Source organism: Panulirus ornatus, chromosome 32 (assembly GCF_036320965.1).
Source record: "Panulirus ornatus isolate Po-2019 chromosome 32, ASM3632096v1, whole genome shotgun sequence".
Lineage (NCBI taxonomy): Eukaryota > Metazoa > Arthropoda > Malacostraca > Decapoda > Palinuridae > Panulirus > Panulirus ornatus.
Window position 1 is genome coordinate 22,221,910 of NC_092255.1, and position 21,637 is coordinate 22,243,546.

Here is a 21,637-nt window from a genome sequence, read left to right on the forward strand (position 1 = left end):
TATATACATATAGCGTTGCAATGACGTGCTGATCCTTTTGGTTGAATTTTAAATTTAAAGTAATGGATAGCTGCATGGGGAGAATTATGTACTAACAGCAGTGATAGATTATTATTCCTCAATGTGTGAAGAATATTTTTAAGTGCTTAATTGTGACCGCGATTCTGCTGCGTCTAACGTGTTGATGTATTTGCTGAAGGTTATTTAGCAACACATTTTGAAATCATGTGGACAAATCACTCTAATGGACCGAGCGTATCGTGAAAGGAAATGGAGCCTCATGTTCTTAGCCGTAAATAGTCGTTTCCTGCACATTCCTTGCTACACTTTTCTTATCTTTATTTCTTTACGTAGCTTTCCATGTGCCCTTGCTGTCTCTCCGGTGCGACAAAGAATGTATGAATGTGAGAGTAAGGTTGCTAGCATTTGACGTTAAGGGATGTGGGATTTTTTTTTTTTCATGATAAATAATGTATTGTTTTAGAACCACTGGGAAGGAGTAGACATTAAACATATCTTGGAAGTCGTTTCGTTGGTAGAGTGTGAAACATGATATGATGAGTAACGTGATCATGTATTAATATTACCCATGGGATACCGTGGCTCATCTCATGTCTATTTTTAACTCCTTGGTTAACCCACCGCGCCTTCTCGCGGTGTCTTGCGTAATAAGAGAGGGGTGGAGGGGAGAGCGGAAAGCAACTTCTCACCCTTGGGAAACTTTATCACTCAGAATGTTTCATTAAGTGTTACACAGAGAACATATTATTTATTTTGCGAAAAGAGTCAATGAATTACCTGAATAGTATGCGCTTGACGTGTCATTGTCAAAGCATAAATGATTTCCTTCCCTGAACCCGGAAGTATTAGGCTTGTGTACCAGTTTTATTAATCGCTCTTATACCTTCTTGCTCACTGTTGTTGCTGCCTGGTGGTTATTATGCGCTGATATGAGTAAACTTGCAACTGTGCTAAGCCTGCATTATTGCATGTAGTTATAAGCTAATTAAAGGTTCCAAGTGTTGTAATATAATAGCTTTGCTTCTGCTTGTCTCATATGTAACTACGCACTTAAAACCCACGCTGCCACACAACTAACACCACAGTCATACTGACACTTGTTGCTCCACACCTATAATGCTGCACTTTTAGTACCACATCCATACCTCCTTACTCATGGCCCTGCACCTCCATATTACTACATTTGTAGTTCCACGACTGTGCTGTCATCTTTGGTTCCTTTACTCGTACTGCCACCCTTGTGGTCCCTCACTCATGCTACCATATCTATTCCCTCATCCATGCCACCATATGTGGTTCCTCATCCACACTAACGCTAGTGTGACCCCCTCCCCCACACCCACACTGCCTTGAACATCACTTCCACACGTATGATCCAACACACACCATCACACCCGTTGTCTTATAACCTGCTGTGCCACACCTTTGGTCTCGCATCACCACCTCACCTCTGGAACTTCGGCACGGCAACACACCCATAGTAACATCCATGGTTCGCACTCCACTCTATAGCACATGTGTCTTATCTCACAATGCCATTCCAGTGCCTTCTAACCCATATTTATTTATTTTTTTTTTTTTTGCACCCACACCGCCACCCCATGCAGTCTCATTCACACAGCTGCAACTGAAATAAAAAAAAAAATACCATACGAGAAGGGATTTTACACTTGTGGGGCCCCATCTCTTGAACTTTCTCGACTATCAATACAATTTTTTAAACTCCTGTATGCTTTCTGCATCCACAACTTCATCCTTCAGATTATACCATTCATCCACTACTCATAATATAGAAACATTTCTTTACATCTTTTCGAACAAGATTCTTGCTAAATTTCATGTTATGACCTCTGGTTGTAATATCCTCCCTTCCTTTCGAAGACCTGTTCTCTGTCGACATTATCAGACATGTTTAAAAGCGTAGAGGATGTGCTCAGGTTACCCTTTCCTCGTCTCTTTAATGCCTGTCACGTTTCCCCCTCAATTCAACTCTCTTCATTCTGGTAACATAATTGCCCTACTTTGGATCTTCTCTGTTACCTCTTTGTGATTCTTCATCCACACTACTACACCTCTGTGCTCACTGCCTAACATTATTCACAGAAATATGCGGTTTTAATTATTTTCATTCGCAGTAATATACCTGTGTACTTTCACCCAAAGTCATACTCATACATTCTTCACGTTACTTGTTTGTTAGTTCAGAGGCACACAGTCACCTACATACATTCTCATTCACACTACTACCACTGTGTGCTGGCAACCTTACTCTCACACTCATACATTCTCTGTCGCACCGCTACAACTGTGAACGCACACACCACACTGCAACGCGCATGGTCCTACTCCCATACTGCCGCGGCAGAGAGGCAGGATCACAGTAGATACACTAGTGAATAGATAAACCATAGAATGGTTTCATGGGACACAGGAGCTTCGCCCTCCGGAAGGTTAGCACGAGTTCCGTCACCACCAGACCTGCTTCCAGAACCGTGGAGGCATAGGCCATTAATTTTTCCCAGGGTTGAACAGGGTTGCTTCCACAGGCTCCGTAGGTGAGGACTTGGTCGTCGAGGGACCTACGGTTGGGTTTCGACTGATGGTTCTTACTTCATTAAAAAAAAAAGATATTGTATTTTAGCCATTAGTTATTACGAAATTATGAGAACGTTTTTGTAGTTCTGACGGTTTAAGCTTTTATATTTATTCTAATGTACAAGTAGAAGTAGCCTCGTACAGACCTGCTGTAGAGGCAGAAGTAGTCTCATGCAAACAGTAATCTCTGTCTCCGTATTGAGTAACGGGCGAATGAAGAACCACAGATTACGGTAGGGACGAACAGACATTCTTCCCTTGTTCATGGCCGAGGTGATAATAAAAGCTGATAAATGAATATGGTGTTTGTAGATGCCAAATTACTGGACGATAATTAATTATATAGGTCATGGAGCGTGACTTTCCAAGTTGTGTCAGTGCGATCCGGCAGTGGCTCGGGGGCGGCACGTCTCGTTAGTGGGGGTGTTGGGTGCTGGCTTGCCTGCCCCGCTGTGTCATCTTCCCGTGGGGGGAGGGGGTGTTCTGACTCACTGACAACCTTAGCTCAACTTATTTTCAGGGCGAGAATCACTGCCAGTGTTGTGTGATAGAAATTACTTTGTTGTACAATCATTTACGATTAGATATCTGTCGTGGTGATTGTTTTCGCGAACCAAGCCTATCGGTGAGTTGATATCGGATCCGCTGATTAGGATTCATCTGGCGGTGTGTTGGTTCATGAAATGTGGTATGCTCTCTCTCTCTCTGGCAGTCTTGTGGCTGTAAGTGGTGTATGGTTGATGAGTGTCAGGCGTGGGAATATGTTCAGTTAGTGACCGTGCCCGAGCAAGGCCTCAGTGTGGCTGTGTTAGTGTGGAAGTACGCTGCTGCACCTCCGCCATGGTGTCCAGGCTCATCTCGGCCATACATCACATCGACCTTGATGAGGTGAGACCCGAGGGAACTCTGTCACTCCTTACCTGCGTAGGAGCCTTGCAATGCATGGCTCGTTCTGCTATATTGTATTGATATTCTCCAGTGTGGTTCTTTTAGCGTTCGGTCGACGTTCCCCTCTTAAGATGTGTTAGTTTTTGCGTTTGTTTACTCGCTCATATGTTCGCCAGTTTATAGACTGGGATGCTGGCTCTCTCTCTCTCTCTCTCTCTCTCTCTCTCTCTCTCTCTCTCTCTCTCTCTCTCTCTCTCTCTCTCTCTCTCTCTCTCTCCGTAGGTAAGTAGTAGGCAGCCACTTATGAGGGATTTATATTACCTGTTGATATCGGGAGGGTTAGTGACGGTTGAGCAGAAAACCAGCACTTCAGTGGCTGTCACATGTCACTCCTTTGGCCCAGGTAGCTGTCTTTACTTTCTGCCGCACCCACCGCTGGCGTTCAGTCCGCAAACATATAATCTCTCCTTCTCATACATAGCACATGCCAACATGTAACTTACACGACTGTGGTAAGTGCTAAGTGCCAGCCCTGCCATTTGGCAGAATTCACGTCTTAAGTATTCTTTGTTCGTTATACATGATGCTAATGAACCTTCTTTGACTTTTTTCCCCCGAGTTATCATTTTGTAAGCAAGAGCTTGATCGCATCTGTTCTGTCTTTCGACCAGTCCGCATTCTTTGTGTGGCGGTTGCGTTTTTGACAGCCCGTACTGTCATACCTTACACGGGGGACTGTAGTGTTAGCTTCTCGAGGTACGAGACCACGTGTACTTGAGGATGTTAGGCGGAGAGTAGAGATCGGGGAGGAGGAGGGTTGGAACTGATGGAAGAGGGTTGGATATCTTAAGTGGCTAGGTAGGGTAGGTGGCCTGACCACCTTGCCTTAGTTATGAGCGTTACTGTGCAGCATATCATTGATATGGTGTGTTCCGCTTGGGTTATTAGGTTTTTTATGGTAAGAGGAAGTAATGTAAGGTGAAGGTGGTGTGGGTGGTCCACTTGATCTTTGTAATCGGTCATGTTGCCTACCTCCCGGTGCTGGTCGAGTGGGTAATTAGGTCTAGGTCTTCTACAATTGCTGGCTTTTTTCTTTTTTTTAAGTTTATGAACATTTTCAAGTCATTGTAATCTTCACGCTTCTTGGAGTTATTGATATATCAGATTTTTTTCAGTAACAATAGTCTTACTCTAAGTACTCCCGTATTTCTCATTTGGAGACTTGAAAAGAACTTGCAGATGAACTGTAAATCTTTGTTTAGACCTGCCACACGAGGATTAACCGTTATGATACGCCCTTCTTTCCTCGAACAGTAGTGTTGTGGAATTCTTTTAATTCTCTCGCCTTTCCCTCGTCCTATAACCTTTCCACCTTTAAGAGTCAGGTCTTTAAACATCTGAAGGTGCTGTGATTTTTTTCTTTTCTCTCATTCTGTCTTCATCGGACATGGCCATGATTAGATTGGAGTACTTTTACTCGTTCCATATATATATATATATATATATATATATATATATATATATATATATATATATTTGTTTATTGATAAGCTTAGTTTGTGCAAAGGATATTGATGGAAAGTAGTAGAGTACTGGAAATATTTCTGATAATCTTTAGAAGAAAAATGATGAAGTTCATGTAGCATTGTACATCTTGTAGTTAGAGCTGTAGAGAAAGCACGTAGAAGATACACGTGCACTCATGTGGCGTGTCAGCAAAGTTGGCAGGGGGTGTCGTAGGGGTTAAAAGGACAAATGAACGTCGTGCTGGTGTGCTCAGCGCCTGCACAGTCAAGCGGTGTCACGGTGGGGCCCCAGATTTAACTGTCAGCGCTCTCACGGACCTGTCGCAGCCCGAAACCGTCAGATGTCTCCGATTATTTTAGTCGCTATGAGAATGTTGCGCCAATGGGACCGGACGTCAGATGTCTCTGATTTTTTAGTCGCTGTAAGAATGTGTGCTAATGGGGACTGGAGCCCCCAGCGTGATGATGGAGGCCCATAGAATTATGTGTTTACTAAATGTTTATAACTAAGAAAAGATATTTATTGTTATGTTTACGATGATGTTTGCATAGTGTGTGCTTTTCTGGTGGAAAATGATATGAAGCAAATTATCTCGTGTTAAAACGTGGCCCAGTTGTCACCGTCGTGAGTGCAGTGTGTGAATGTGGAACTGGTTTAAATATACTGGAACATGTGGCACCAACTGACACCTTACCCTCCACCTCCCTGGCACAGAGCACGGATGACGGAGGCGGCGAAGATGGCGGTGACGCTGCAGACAAGGGAGGCGGCGGAGGGGGTGATGGTAGTGGTGGTGGTGGTGGTGGTGAGCGGACGGAAGACGAGCGGAAGACCTCGGTGTCGGTGAAGGAGGCCACGCAGAAGTTCAACCGAATGGCTTCCGAGTCGCAGCTGCTCTCCTCCTCCCGCGCCTCCTCCAAGAGCAACAGGAGCTCCCGGAGTGATAAGGTGAGTACCGACTGAGAGCTGAGGAGGCCATCTGCCTCTCCATTTCTTTTTATTATTCCCAAATGCCTTTTACGAGCAGGACAGTTGTGGAGGTAGGAGATCGGTGTAAGCTTTGTATTATTACATGTAATGACTTACGCTGATTGGATGTATTTTGTGTATTAGCGTAACATGATAGTTTATACATGTGTATTTTTATATATACATTAGATTTTTTTACATATGTATTTTGAGAGTGAGGAGGGAGTGCCCTCCTCGTTTGTATGAGAGGCAGGGAGTGTAGCGGTGCTGGTGGTGGCAGCGGTGGTGGTGTGTCTGGCACCCTCACACAAGCCGTTGCTTCACTGGCACAGCATGCACAGCCTGCTTCGTGTGCCACTGCTGTCACACACGCACGCACACACACACACACACACACACACACACACACACACACACACACACACACACACACACACACACACACCTTGTATACCTTCAGTTTATCTTCACACCTGAATTCCTGCTCTCTCGTCGTCCCGCCCCAACTATTATGTGTGTAGGTTTTCCCGTGACACTCTAGATAACGGTAGGCGTCCCGGGGTAGGATGATGTGACAAGGCGGCGGTGACTGTGACACTCTAGGTAACGGTAGGCGTGTCCAGGGTAGGATGATGTGACAAGGCGGCGGTGACTGTGACACTCTAGGTAACGGTAGGCGTGTCCAGGGTAGGATGATGTGACAAGGCGGCGGTGACTGTGACACTCCAGGTAACGGTAGGCGTGTCCAGGGTAGGATGATGTGACCAGGAGGCGACGATGACAACATGGTCCGCTGTGGCGGTTGTTCCCGTTTGTTCATCCGCCGCTCATGACGCGGCACATGATGTGCCAAGATACCACGTGCGCTCTGTCATGTGCTGCGCGGGGTCATGACCGGGTGTGGGGGGGGGGGGGGTGACACTGGAGGTCATGGCGCAGGTGAATCTGGGTTTATTGACCGGGGTGAACACTAGGTTCATGGACGGGGATGACACGGGGTCATGGCCGGATGTAAGACAGGAGCCATGGCTTGGGGGGATAACGCTACCTAGTTTCATAGCCAGGGGTGACATGGCTGAGGGGCTGTGAGGCAGCGTCGTGGATCGCTGATGACACCGGTAACTGTGGACGTTGTGCTTGAGGGGTTGATGGGGTGAGCCGAGGGGTTGAGCGGCCGAAGTGGCTATAGGCTGTTAGTCTAGGATGATTCCCTCCCCCACCGAATTTCACAGGATTCTTCTATATTGTGATCCCGTGTTGGGAGTATTGCCATTTTGTGAAATTGATGGGCAGTATCTCCAGCCGTTGCGTTTAAATATTCGTTTATATTTTTAAAAGTAATCGGACCTTACTGTGGGGAATTCAACCAAGCCTTGAAATTGCATTCCACTGCATTCTGTTTTGAAAGACATCCAGTTGGACACCGCTCGTTATCTCCCGCTGAAAATCCTCGGAGATTTAAGATTAAAAGAGTTTGTGATCTGTCTTGTAAGATGCTGGAAATTGTCCGTCCTTCCGTAAGCTCACACCATTCCGTCTTCGTCAAGTGCTGGAGCACCTCACACCAAGACGAGATGATATCTCCATATGTCCGTTTCTCGCAGTTCGATCTCCTTGCCTGTACGTTAGAGGGTGCTGTCTCCTCATCTTTTGATCAGGTATCGTCGCGTGCGCGTCCTGTCGAGCCAGGTCCCCGGATCCCGCTGTTAAGATTTGTAGAAACATCTGAGGCTTCCGGCTCTTTCAAGCATTTTACTGGGATGTGTTTGAAAATTTGCTTAAGCCGTAAACTTGCGCAAGATGGATCAAGACAGCGACCCGTAAAGACCAGACCGCTTGCAGTGGATATGCTGGTATGAAGACTGCAGCATTCAACTCTGTGATGCTGTGTGAAGACTGCAGCATTGAACAGTGTAATGTTTAATAACTGCAGCATTCAACAGTGCCATGCTGTGTGAAAACTGCAGCATTCAACAGTGCCATGCTGTATGATGACTGCAGCATTCAGCTGTGTGATATTGTAAAAAGAATGCAGTGTTCAACAATATGTTGTCGTATGAAGTCTGCAGCATTTAACAGCTTGACGCTGTGAAACGTCCTTAGGATTTCAGCATTAGTAGCACACCTGCTAATGTAAAATGCCAGACTTACAGACATGCTACAAGTAGGTATAACCTTCGCATTGGTTAGAACAACACAACAACCTGGCAACATATAGACAGACCAGTAGGCTGGGTAAACTCTACTATATTGTGTGGAAAAGACATCAGAATGTTTCTGTTGCTGAAGTAACCGTTTCATATCAAGAACTTCCAGGGAAACATGCAACATGGTCTGCTGGCTGAACGCATTTAGTGTCTATCTTGCACTCATCTTCACATGTCTGTTCAGTCAGTCTGTAACTGTGAAAAGAAGAAGTACCTCAAACCACTGGTGGACACTGTTGTATGTATGGCCAACCTCACTAATCGCTGCACCATGTCAAAATCAACAGGTTGGGAAAGTGAGTACTGAAGCTAGCAGATCAGAGATGAAGACAGCGAACGTTTCAATTCAAGTGATATTATGTGGAGAGACAGTGAACAAAAAAAACCTTCTCACCAGCGAAATATATTTTCCAGTAAATGAAGCAGAGCTCTTTAATCCTGGGACACCGTCATTAATAATGAACATGAGCAGACTGGGGAGATATGATAAATGAAGAGAGGTAGTACCGTTACCATTGTTATTGGCAGGCCGGGTGCTTCCCCCTCCCCCTCCCCCCCAGCCCACTTGCTTGAGAACCGCCTTCCAATATCAAACTTGCATCGTTACAAATGTCGCTCACCTCAATACTGCACGAGACCCACGCAAGTCATTCGAGTATATATTGTCTGGTAGCGGTGTGTGTGTGTGTGTGTGTGTGTGTGTGTGTGTGTGTGTGTGTGTGTGTGCTGGGGTTGGAGGGCTGGATCCCGTGGTTCTATGTCCCTTTATTATAAATAATACACTAGCCTTGCGCACCATTAACTTATCATAGAGAATACACTAGTCTTGCGTACCATTTACTTGACCATAAAGAATTCACTAGCCTTGCGTACTATATTTACTTATCATAGAACTCAGTACAAAATACCCGATTGTTTTGAGTGGGATAGAAACTAGCACAGAACTTTATTATAACGGAATTATTGGAAATATAGCCACAGCATCAGTTGATTACCTTCTGAGATCGCAGATAAGATGTTAACTTCATCAAGCTTGATCGGAAAATGGTAGGAAACAGAGGATGGTCCATCAGTAAGACAAGGAGATACGCATGTCAGCAAAGGACTTGGCGTACATGACAATAACAGTGACTTAACCGAGGATACTTCGATGTCGCTACCTCAATGCTGGCCTCAAGTCGTCCTCTCGCTGGAGAAGGTCTGCCGTTCCTCGGCCGTGTCAAGGCATCCCTTTTTCTCAAGTCCTCTTAAGAATGTGAGTAAAGAGATGATGACCTTCCCTGGGAGACCTATGACTGGATGAAGGAAGGGATAGTAATTCCAGCGGAAGGCAAAGGAGGCCTGGAACGCCCTCATTCCTTCCAGGCCACCAGTAAGGCATCGAACTTTTATTAAACTGGTCCTTAATCTTGATGACGTGATGATTAAATTAATCATCAGTTGGTACGAAGGAGTGGTATACTATGAAGTGACATGAAGAAAAATCCGCATTGATATAGGGAAGTAATGGAAGGAATAAATCACTTCTGCGGTGAGAACCAAGCCAGAGGAACAGACCAGAAGACATGACGTGAGTGGGACTTGAAGAACTACGTAGGGATCAGCCGTAATGACACAGCCTTGCCAGGAGTTGATAGTGGATTACAAGAGTAAGTCAGATGAGCAAATCAGAGAGTTACGACATTCGGAGCAAAAGATACGACGCCACGAATGGAATTGAACCCGAGGAACACAGCAGCACGCCCCTGTAGCACGACAATACGACCTTGAGCGCAACGCTGCGACCTTCAGCACAACGCTGCGACCTTGAGCACAACGTTGCGACCTTGAGCACGACGCTGCTACTTTGAGCATAACGTTACGACCTTGAGTACAACGCTGCGACCTTGAGCCCAAGGGTGCGACCTTTAACGTAACCTTTAACTCGCAGGCTTGGCCATAGTAGGGGGAACGATATCGTGTGCAGACACGCTGCAGATGGACACATTTTTAATCACCAAGGTAAAGTGGTGGTTGAGCAGTGTAATAGAGAACTGCTGGAACTTCAGGAATAGAGCACGTAAGAAACCAACTAGAGAACTAAAACCATGTGGTAAGTTACGTAAATTTACATGGAAAAAGCACGTTAGTGTAAAGCGAATGTCGCTAATAGTAGGAAAAATAACGCTAAGAAATGGTATAGTTGCGTTAAAATGAAGCAATGAGAGGAGGGTTACTATAGCTGCGAAAGTGGCTTAAAAAAAAAAAGAGGAGGAACTTGACCTGCGCGCCAGCGGCGGGAGTGGACGGAGCTGGAGGTGGTATGAAGAGCGACACGGCAGGTTATCAAAGTGCACGGGTCCCCGGACCCCGGGCCGCCCCACAACACATAATACGTAGATTAATTGTTGACATTACACGGCCGGCCAGTGTTGCCAGCACGCATACTCTACTATGCCTCGTGTACCATCCCGGCCGACTATCTCTCGAGCAATTTGTTATGTGTGCGAGTAACCAGCACACACGCGACGCTGGAAGACTACCGCCCATGCATACTAACATTCCTCCTTCTACTGTGAGAGGACAAACGCTCCCGTTTTATCATCTCCAGCACGACGGGGTTGATCCTGTGAGGGGGTGAGTGAGTATGACCCCACCCACCCACCCCCTATATCCTCGCCTTTTAGCCAGATCCGTTAAGGTTAGATCGGAAGGTCAGGCCCGTCCTACGCAAGGGTCGTACCGTCGTACGCAAGGGTCGTACCGTCGTACGCAAGGGTCATACCGTCGTACGCAAGGGTCGTACCGTCGTTTCCAAGGGGGTTCGTACCTTCGTACTCGCGGGGTTGGTATTCCTCTCCTGTATCTGCGTGCCTGTCCCTGTAACCTGTCGTAAGGGCAGCGTATCGCATCTGGCTAACTGTACTGGTAAATAATTGCCATACACATCCAGCCCTGTAAGATGAAGATGTCGTAAAGTGTGTAATATCTTCTTCATCTTAAGTGATGCGTCAGACCCAGTCCCATGTAGTTGTTCGAGTTCACTTTAAAAGCTCTTCTTGATGCCACAAGATCTGCTTTTATTATAATAAAAATCAGCTGTGTGTGTGTGTGTGTGTGTGTGTGTGCAGTGTGTGTGTGTGTGTGTGTGTGTGTGTGTGTGTGCAGTGTGTGAGTGCAGTGTGTGTGTCATAGCGTCGAAGACTCCATGATTAAGATGAATCACAAGGATTAGAGAAAAAAAAATTCTAATGCTTTTACATTTGTCATTGTCCTCGATGAAGTATGCAGTATGAAAAATGGGTTAAATAGATATAAAAAATGATAATCAGTCGTGTCTCCCCCCCTTCTCACACACACACACACACACGCGCGCGCGCGCGCAGTGGGAGAAATTCGTGTGTGTGTGTGTGTGTGTGTGTGAGATGGGGTGAGGACATTACTGATTGAGACCTGGCTCACCACCGCTGGCTGGCTAAACTTGCAACCCGGGAATAAGAAGGTTTAGGTAGAGGCGCACACCTACCTCGTGTTTTTAATGGAGCCGGTGCCTCATACCACATAAGATATTATATATATGTATATAAGCCTGCCAGTACCTCTCCATGCCCTGCTCCCACACACACATACAAGGGGGGAGGGTCTAAAAGTAACCCCCCCCCCCCTCCTAGCCTCCAAAACCCCCCCTTTTTCAAAAACCTGAATCCATCCGTGATTTCATCAAGCGAAACATGGCCGACATTGCTCCAGTGCTTGCTTGCTGATTGGCCACGTAGTCTACGCCAAATTCAAATTTCATCCACGATGACGTCATGTTCGACAGACAACGCGCTGCAATGGGGACGAATCCGAGTTGGACGGAGGCTCGCGCAGGAATACACGAGGCGGCGGGCAAGCCTCCCGTCCATAATGGTCTCGGGGATAAAAGATGATAATGTATTAAACTAGTTTACAACGTTAGAGAAACAGATAAGCACGGAGCCTGGCGAGGAACGTGCGTTACGTGATTATAGGCTGAGCTGAGCAGACCGCTCGATCACGTGACATTTGCTTCATCACGCACGGAGGAGGTTCAAAATTTCTGTATTTTTTTTCTTCTTATATTAAACTGTTTTACGATTAAAACATGAACGTCGACTTACACACGCATGCACACGTGGTGTGTGTGTGTGTGTGTGTAATTTAAATGAAGTGCATATGTTCATTTACATATACATTTACTTATTTTTTTTTTTTGTCACGAAGGCACGCATCAACTCCACTTTCCTCATTCTTGGTCTGTGTGCATCTACCGCCCAGACCTACTGTACAAAACCCACTACGCAGGCGTACTTCACTTTACCAGGTCAGGTTACATGATAGTGTTGACATCACCTACATTTACGGGACGGAGGACAGTCCCCCTCCCCCCCTGTAAGACACTGAGGTTTGCCACACGCCTCACTCACCCTCCGGAACCACCCTGGGTCGCATTTTCAGACTTAAGACATTGATGATGTGACATAACAATCCCAAGAGTTTCTGTCGTAGAAATACGGTGGTACTGCGTCGCACCTCCTGCGTTCCTGCGTCTGTTTGTGACATTTCCCTCCCTCAACGAGATGGTGATTTTTTGCTTCGGGGGGTTTCCCGAGAGCAGAGCCGCTGACGAGAGAAGAACCGAACTTGAGAACTATCAGAATAGAACCGAGTCGCTCGCATTACCTTGCTCATTTAAGACGACACTAGCGAAGCAGGTCATGTCTCCAGTCTTTAAGCCCGACATTGTACGTACGTACGAAGAGACATTGTTTTTAATACCGCAGTCAGAGCTTAGTTTGTTGATTGTGTGAGATGGTTTTAGCCGTAGTCTGTGGTACTGTGTTATTGCACTGACGTTCGAGTGGATGATCTGGTTTCACTGGGTTGTAGAACGTATTTCCCCGTCGATGATTTGAGGTTTGAGTAGAAAAGTACACATTTGTGATGCCCTCTTTTCACATCTCATTCGAAGTCTAGCCTTTAGAATGGCTCACGTCTGTGAGTGGAACAGCTTAAAGGAAAAGGGATTGCCTTGGGATACAGATGATCAGAATTCGACTATTGATTTGTCGAACTAGAATAAATGTTTTCCTTTTCTTTTGAAAGAGGTGTGTGAACATGGTATTTCTAGTTTGAATATCTTAGTGATCACAACTGGTGGTCCCAAGAATGAAGAACCCAACAACACGTGGCATTATGAGGGAATTGACTTGTGCGTGACGGTACATACGTCATGCTTGTATATGCATGAATGATAGAATTGTGTGAAAAATAAAAGAAAGTCTGAAAGATGGAAAAACTTGAACAGATGTTGGAGATGTGGTTGTCATATATTTTTTTTTGCTTTAGGTGCATCACTTGCTTGTGTAACGAGTAAGAAACACGTGTCTAAATGCATATACTCTTTGTCCGTCAGGTGTTGCAAGATAACGCCTTGCATACCTTCAGCCTGGGGAAAAAAACCTGTTGAGGTTAGGTTAGTTGTGCATTTTCTTTATCGACGACGTAAGTGGTGGATGCGATTCCTAGCGTGATAAGCCACGTCGCTAATGCCTGCTTGCAGGTGGACGATGATGCTGGATTGACTAACTGACTGACTGACTAACTGGCTGGCTGGCTAGCTGGCTGGTGGGGGAGTGTGTTAAGCGCGAGTACAGTTCGCAGAGCACGGGTGATGAAGGCACCACATCGTCCCCCCTTTGTCGAGGCGCGATCCAGGAATGAAAACAATGCCATGAAATTATAAACATTCTTACGTCGATTCATAAAATATATATATATATATATATATATATATATATATATATATATATATATATATATATATATTTTTTTTTTTTTTTTTTTTTTTTTTTTTTTTCATACTATTCGCCATTTCCCGCATTTGCGAGGTAGCGTTAAGAACAGAGGACTGGGCCTTAGAGGGAAAATCCTCACCTGGCCCCCTTCTCTGTTCCTTCTTTTGGAAAATTAAAAAAAAATGAGAGGGGAGGATTTCCAGCCACCCACTCCCTCCCCTTTTAGTCGCCTTCTACGACACGCAGGGAATACGTGGGAAGTATTCTTTCTCCCCTATCCCCAGGGATAATATATATATATATATATATATATATATATATATATATATATATATATATATATATATATATATATATATATTAAGGGTGAAGGGGGTAATTGTGCACCAAATGCTTTCATGCTATATTTGACGCTGAAATGTGAAATATTTCGACACCATAGTTTATGTGCCACATGTGTTCGTGAGATGAATGTGGTCGAAATGATTAGGTTCGCTCACGTAACGGTTTGTGAGATAACGTTAAGTGGGTCAAACAGAGAATTTTGTCGTCATTTATACTCTGCCTCGGGCCATGCAGGTAACTGATAAATGAATGTTTGTAAAGAATGATAAGAAAAGGAAATATCAGGCTTGTTGGAGAATATACCATGATATCGACGGTTCGACGAGAATTAATATATTAGTCAGCTGATACATGACATGACTGCCTACCTAGCTGCAGCTGAGGGAGGGGCTTGTGCATCAGCTGGCGGCACCACCCTGAGGGTGTGTGGGGTTAGGGGATGTGGGTCACTCTGTTACGCCTAACCTTACCTCAAGGGTCCTCACGACCACCTGACCCCCCATTCCCTCGCTTAGACTACTACTCCCACTGAGGAGTTTGCCTTCCCGCAGGTCTTTTGAGTGCCTAGATGTATATTTTTCTCTCATAACTCCAGTCCCTCGAACACGACGGTTTTTACCCTTCAGATCTGATGGTTTGGTCTCGATGGTCAGGGAGAGGCTAGCTGGTGCGTTCATACGAGCGTGTTTCTGAGGTTATGCTTGGCCAAGCTGTGCGGGACCAATGGATAATTATTATCGATCACACAGGAAGGGAATGATAATTGGTGCGTCCGTTTCCTGTCCACATTCAAATAGATATTGATTATATTCTATACTGCATATGACCTTGAGCACACTGTCGTCGGAGGAGAGGTGTGTAAACTTTCAACTTGGTGTATCTTGCCGTAGATAAGTTTTCCAGGTCCCGCCGCGTATCGGAGCGCTCGCCCTCGGGGTGTGGTTGCGCAACATGCATCCTCCTCCTCCGCTCCTCTACTGGCTCGGTAATGCACAAGAGGGGGAGTCAGTGGACGGACTTTTGACACTCCAGTAGGGTTTCCATGATACACTTTTCATCACACGGGTGCATATATTAACCCCGTCATTTAGTTTCTCGACTTTTTATAAGTTCTTGAACCGAAAGGTTGGACGTTTATATCTAAGTAGTATAAACACAACAGCTTATACATTTTTTTTCTTCAATGTATCGAATGTATGATGCTGTTGGTGTAATGCGGTGATCTCCCTGAGCCATCAGAATTAGAGTATAAGATAATCCAGTGTAACAACGAAGCCATAAGATTTTATTTTCCCTAGAGGAATCACTGGATGATATGTCTTATGGGCTGGCGATTTGTCAGCCGTGTATCGTTTGGAACGGTGTCAGATGGTAACTTGTTTGGTACCGGGTTCAACCCTGATTCACATTCCCTTAGTGGGATTATAATGTTGAGGGTGAGGGTGGGGGCATGGGGTGGGGGTAGTGACTAATTAGCCAGCACGAACTGTGAGGGACTCAACATGGTGCAGATCATGGCCCCTCCCCGGTGTCATCTCTATGTGTTCACTTGTGGTCGTGTTTACCTGCCCGCTGCCCGCCACGAAATTGGACAAGTTCATTTATTTTGTCTTCACCAGAATTATCTCCGTGTGTGTGTGTGTGTGTGTGTGTGTGTGTGTGTGTGTACGCGTCCGTCTTTTTTTTTTGAGTTGCTGGTGCGTGGCCTGTGTGGTGTCTGTGTTGCTGAAGTATGTGGTAAAAGTTCAGAAGATATTACGTAAGCCTCCGTCTAGGGGAGGGGGCCGGCCGGCCGGCCAGCCAGCCAGCCAGGCCCAGCAAGCATTATTGAAGAAGTAATGAAATGCTTCTTGTTATGGGGGCGAGATTTCCCAGTGTTGATCTAATAATCTGTTGACGGTCGATTATACATCGTTTGGAGGAAGATCGGGGTCTGCCTCCTCCTCCTCCTCCTCCTCCTCAGTCATCATTATCTTTATTCCTTCTCTGTGTTAGCCTGCTGCTGCAGGTCCATCGCTGCCTGCTGGTATTCCTGTCTCTTGCCTGATATGTTCGGTTTTCTTTCCATTGCCCGTTTTCTCTCATTCGGGCTGTGTATGTCTTTTGTTGTTGTTATTGTTTTTTGGGGGCCAAACATTTTTGATTTAGTTTTGTACCTTTCAAGGAGTGTCGTTCTTGATCTTTTGTTTTTGTTGTTGTTTCTGGGTCACGGGATTTGTTTTGCATTAGTCCACGTAATTATGATGATCTTTCGCGTGTCGTGTTATTTTTCTTGTGTGTGTGTGTGTGTTTTTAAGGCCAGAGCGTGAATGATTCTCCGTTCTCATTCATGTATCAGAGGTCTTTACTCAGGACGCGGAGAGAGAGAGAGAGAGAGTCTCTCTCTCTCTCTCTCTCTCTCTCTCTCTCTCTCTCTCTCTCTCTCTCTCTCTCTCTCTCTCTCTCTCAGCACGGTGGTTGAGTTCAGTAACGCATGACGTCAGCAAGCTCATGAATGGTGTAGGGACTGACCTTGACGCAGCCAAGCCTTCTTTTTTTTTTTCCTTTTTTTTCCTCTCTTTTTTAGGTTGAAACGCCAGAGGTTAAGGTCACGGGATCATTTAGTTACCTGGGGCAGGTAAGGGCATGTGAGGTGGGTCTTGTGCTGGGTGGAGGTAGATGTCCGTCAAGCCGCATCGTAGAAAATTGTAAATTGTTTTTCATTTTTTTTACGGTATAACTTTGACATTTTCCCCGCAAGCCTCCCTCATTTCAACACATGGGTGCCACTATTACCTTTTCAGCATATTGATATCACCTCGTGCACTATTGCTCACACAATTTATTTTAACGCTACTTAATGACTAATTAAAGAGTAACATTTAAAAAAAAAAACACTCAGTTTAGAATTTATTTCCAACTTATTTCTAGCAGTATTTCAGTATCTCCCCAACTTCCTCTGTGGCACATCTCCAGCATAGCCGCCCTGACACTCCTCCATCACACGTTGAGGCAACCAATACCTGGTGTATCGCCAGCACTTTTGATTGCCTGGACGATTTTTCCCTCTGGGCAAGTGCTACCTCCGTAGGGGAGGACTTCCGATACTCTTCCTCCAGTTTTGCAACACACGTCTGCTTATGTCTTCTGCAACCCACAAGTTATTTTCCTTCACCGCGTCTTCAGCAGCGACCTTATACAACACCCACTCTTCCCCCAGCAATCCTGCAGCTCCGTTGGCAGTTTATTGCATCTCTGATGACCATTCGTCCTCGTAACAGATCTCCACATCGTTATTCAGAAACTTCAGCTCTATACCATGTGGGTCAGAAGCATCTTCGTCTCTGCTTCAGCAGTTATCGGGGCTTCCTTTAACAGTGCTTGGCGTTCCCAGTTCTCAAGCACTTCTCAGATACGTGAGTGCTGGGCTACCTTGAGAGCGGTGATGGAAAGTAATCACCAGAATCTCTCCTACTCCGTCATCAGTGTGAAGTTCATATTTTCCTTCATTTATCTACGGCAGGTCTCCCCCGTCCATCACGCTGAGCGCGGCCTACACCAGTCAAGGTCTGTTGCTACAACTCGCAACCATCTTGCTCTTGGCCTTCTCAGGGGCGTCTTCCCCACACACCTCAGCCCTCACACACACACACACACACACACCATCAGGAATATATTGGAGCAGTCGGCTGAAAACTTTTAAAGATAATCTCGGACAGATATGTGTGGAATGTCCCAGTGTGGCTAGTCTGCTAAGAGATGAAGGCACGCGAGATGCGGCCACACAGTTTGACAAATCATGAGAGCAACAGTGCGTCTACGTAGGTTTTAGACAAAGCTGTTTTTTGGGGGTTTGGTTAAGCTTCCTGGAACCACCGTAGTAACTGCGCAACTTTGTCTGCCTTGAGAGTCATCACGTAAGACTTTTTTTTCCCCACCCCGTACCTAAATACTGCCATCCTCCACTCCCTTTAAGGCGCCGTACCTTTTCCCGGAGTGACATTTTGAACCACGTTTCAAGTGCTTTGTTCCAGTGTATCTGCACCCATCTTGACGTACGTCTGTATGTGTGTTTGCATTGTGCGCTCCCCCCTCTGTCTCGTTACCGTCAGGCAGGCAGAGGAAATGACCTCATGCACCTCCACTAGCCTGTCACCAGGTTCTCTCTCTGTCTCACGATCCTGCTGTTGTCACACCGACTCATCCAGGTTCTCTCTCTCTCTCACGATCCTACTGTTGTCACAGCGACTCATCGTCCTTGTATTTATTCTTACTCTTCTCCCTTCTCCTCACCCTCTCCTACTTCTTATTTGCTTCTTCTAAGCAGCATTATTATCATAAACCCTTTCCCACCTCGCGTGTTTTCATAGTTGCATGTTGATGGGAGGTGCATAGAACTTCGTGTTCATATGTTATGTTTTTCTCATCTTCGACTTTTCGCTCGCTTGATGTGTCCCAGACAATAGCTCTTCTTCCCTGTTGGTGTATATCATTCTTGTACCGTACGAACCGTCTTTTCACCTTCACGCTTTTTCACTTCTTGTTCATTATTGCGTTCATCCTTCTTCCCCTTTTCTTTCGTGTGGTGTTCTTCCTCATAGCTGTCGTCTTCATCATCATTCCTTCTGGTTTTCTTCTCCTCACTTTCTTATCCTTTACGTTTGTCCTCCTCCCTCATTATTCTTTGTTGTGCTGTTGGGGTCGAGGATGGGCAGTCGCGTCCCATCTGTTGTGTCATTTTACCTTTAGTTTCGATGGTGGTGCTAGTTGAGTAGGCAGGTGAGAAGGGCTCAAGAGGAAGCCAGAATATTCCACTGTTATCATTATTCTCTGCCCTGATCACCGATGGCTGGAGTTGATGTTGTGTGATGTTGGCGAGAGTGATGGAGAAGGGAGGTGTTGGTGTGGTGGTGGTGGTTTTGGAGGGAGGAAGAGAAAGGGTGGTAAGGTCCGGTAGGGTTGGTGGGGCCAGGGAGGGAGGCTGGCGGTGGGTGGGTGCGGCAGTGCCCGAGCCGACGACAAGGTGTTTGGCCAGTCAAGACACTTGTCCTATTATTTAAACTGATAGCGCGTGTCAGCCACTGATAAGGCGTGTCGGGGACTGGGCGCGGCGGGGGCGTGCGGCGAGCTTTGTGCGACCCGCGAGGGGGACATTAGAATTTTTATGTGGCCCATGATAATGCCAGCCAGCCTGCCGCTCTCCCGACACCCGCCCAGCCAGTCGGCCAGCCTCTTCCTCTCCCGACATCCGCCCAGCTATCCATCCACCCAAGCCGACCTGCCGCCCTCCCGACTACTGCCCTCCCAGCCAGCCACCCGCTATCCCAACACCCATCCAGCCAGTTAGCCTGTCAGCCAGCCAGTCAACCTGCTCTCCCGACGTCCGGCCAGTCAGCCTGCCAGCCTGCCTGCCAACCACAGCCTGTCAGCCACTCCCACGTAACCAGTCAGTCAGCCAGCTAGCCCTAGCCAGGCTGTTCTTGCTTGCCTCGGACGGACCAAGCTGTACTGCCTTCTTATTTGGTGCTCTCTAAACCGCATCCCTGCTCGCCTTGTGTAGGTGTGGGCCACGAACTCCCACCTGACTCTTCTTCCCCCTCCTTCTCTTCCTCTTTTTCCTCCTCCTCCTCTTCCTTCTCCGCTGTGAACCAGCGACCTGCACCATACGTGTTCGTGCTGCTAACGCTGAGAGTATTCTCCTCAACTGTTTGCTGTACCATGTGTTTGGAAGGTAAAATCATATGGAAAAGGTTTCTCTCTACTGCCATTCCTCTCTGGTCCATGGTTATACGACACATGGCCTCTCCTCCCATGGCTCTCTCCCAGGTTACGCAGTTTTAAAAAGCCTTACATCCGTGTTGTGGCGAGTATAGAACCTGAAACTCCCTGAGATGCGCAGTCTTGCCACAGCTTTACCATCGTAGACGGCTAAATTGGGTAATTTCTGGGGACACGGCTTTCTTTCGATTTGTGCCTACGTCTGTCCCTCGCTTGGGGGGGTCAAGTGGCACACACTGCTGAAGTAATGTCAGCTATTAATTCATTGACCCGGTCAACCGCAGTGCTACACACGGTGGGTATATAACATATGTTAATCACTGTAGAGAGTTATGAATTGGTTTTCATATGTGGTGGGGAAGTGCACTCAGGTTGTAGAAAATTGGGAGGCAAATTGGAACGTCGCGTTGCGAAGTGGCTAGCAAGGCGACGGGGGTTCTGTCGCTCCGATAGTCAGTGCTTGGGTGCCATCTGTGGCCAAGGGTCATCCAAGTACCGTTCGCGTCTGCTTCTTGGACTTCGTGGGCTTACAGTATTAACGTATATGATTGATGTAAGGCACGTGATTGATGAATGTATAATTGATTGATGTACCGACGTTTCAGATGGGTCGTTGTTGATGGGGGGAGGTGTGATGTGTTGGAGTGGACAGGTTGTTGATGTTGTTGTTGTTGTTGGAATGGATGGACGGGGTGGGTGGGTTGGGTAGGTTGTGGGTTTGGGGATGGGAGGGCAAGGTGGGGGTGGGGAGGGCTGGCGGGTGGTGGTAGTAGTGGTAGTAGTGGAGGGAGGTGGATCCAGTTATGCTAATGTTAACGGGAAAAGTCGTGGTCTTATTGATGGTGTAAAGTATCAGAGTCGTACGTCAGGGGGCGGGAGTGTGAAGTGGCCGCGGCGGCGACCTGGACCTGGACAAGCAGCAGCAGCAGCAGCAGTAGTGTCACCTGGCCAGCCCTTCTTGCCATACAGCTCTGGCTCCTTCGAGTCCTCCCTACCTCCTTCTTGCTAGCTAGCGATCTTCCCCGGTTCGATATTGTCGGTTTTTGTCCATTTGCTGTTCTCTTATTCTACTTTCTTCTTTGTACTTTCTGTTCCTCTTGCCTTACTTTTCTTTGTTTTTTTTCGTACGTTGTTAGTCCCTCTAGCTTTACGCTGTATGTACTCTGCCTTTTGGTTTAAATTCATCATCATTTGATATCTACTTTTTGTTCTTCATTCTCTACTCTGTTCTTTATACCTACTTTTATCCTTTTATTTCTGTAATTCTTCTTTCACGACATATTATCTCTAGATTCTGTCCATTTTTCCCGTCGTGTTTATTTTTTTCTTTTTACTCTGTCATTCCCAGATCTCCAAATCCCTTCTCAACTGTCCCTCCTTCTGCCCCAACCCTCCCTTCCTCATGGTTTGACGGCCCATCTATCCTGTCCTTTATATTCCATCCTCATTACTCTCCTCGCTAATTGCCATTTTATGATGGCCTCCCTCTGGGTATTTGTTGGTCCCTGATCAACACCAGTGTGTTGTCCT

At 46.4% G+C, this 21,637-nt stretch overlaps 1 protein-coding gene across 1 annotated transcript in view; it reads left to right on the forward strand.

Annotated features, from left to right (window-relative positions):
- The window catches only part of LOC139759167 (uncharacterized), a 45,760-nt gene that overhangs the window by 16,846 nt on the left and 7,277 nt on the right, over positions 1-21,637 (forward strand). The window contains 1 exon segment of the mRNA XM_071681212.1: positions 5,746-5,979. Coding sequence (XP_071537313.1) covers positions 5,746-5,979 — 234 coding nt within the window.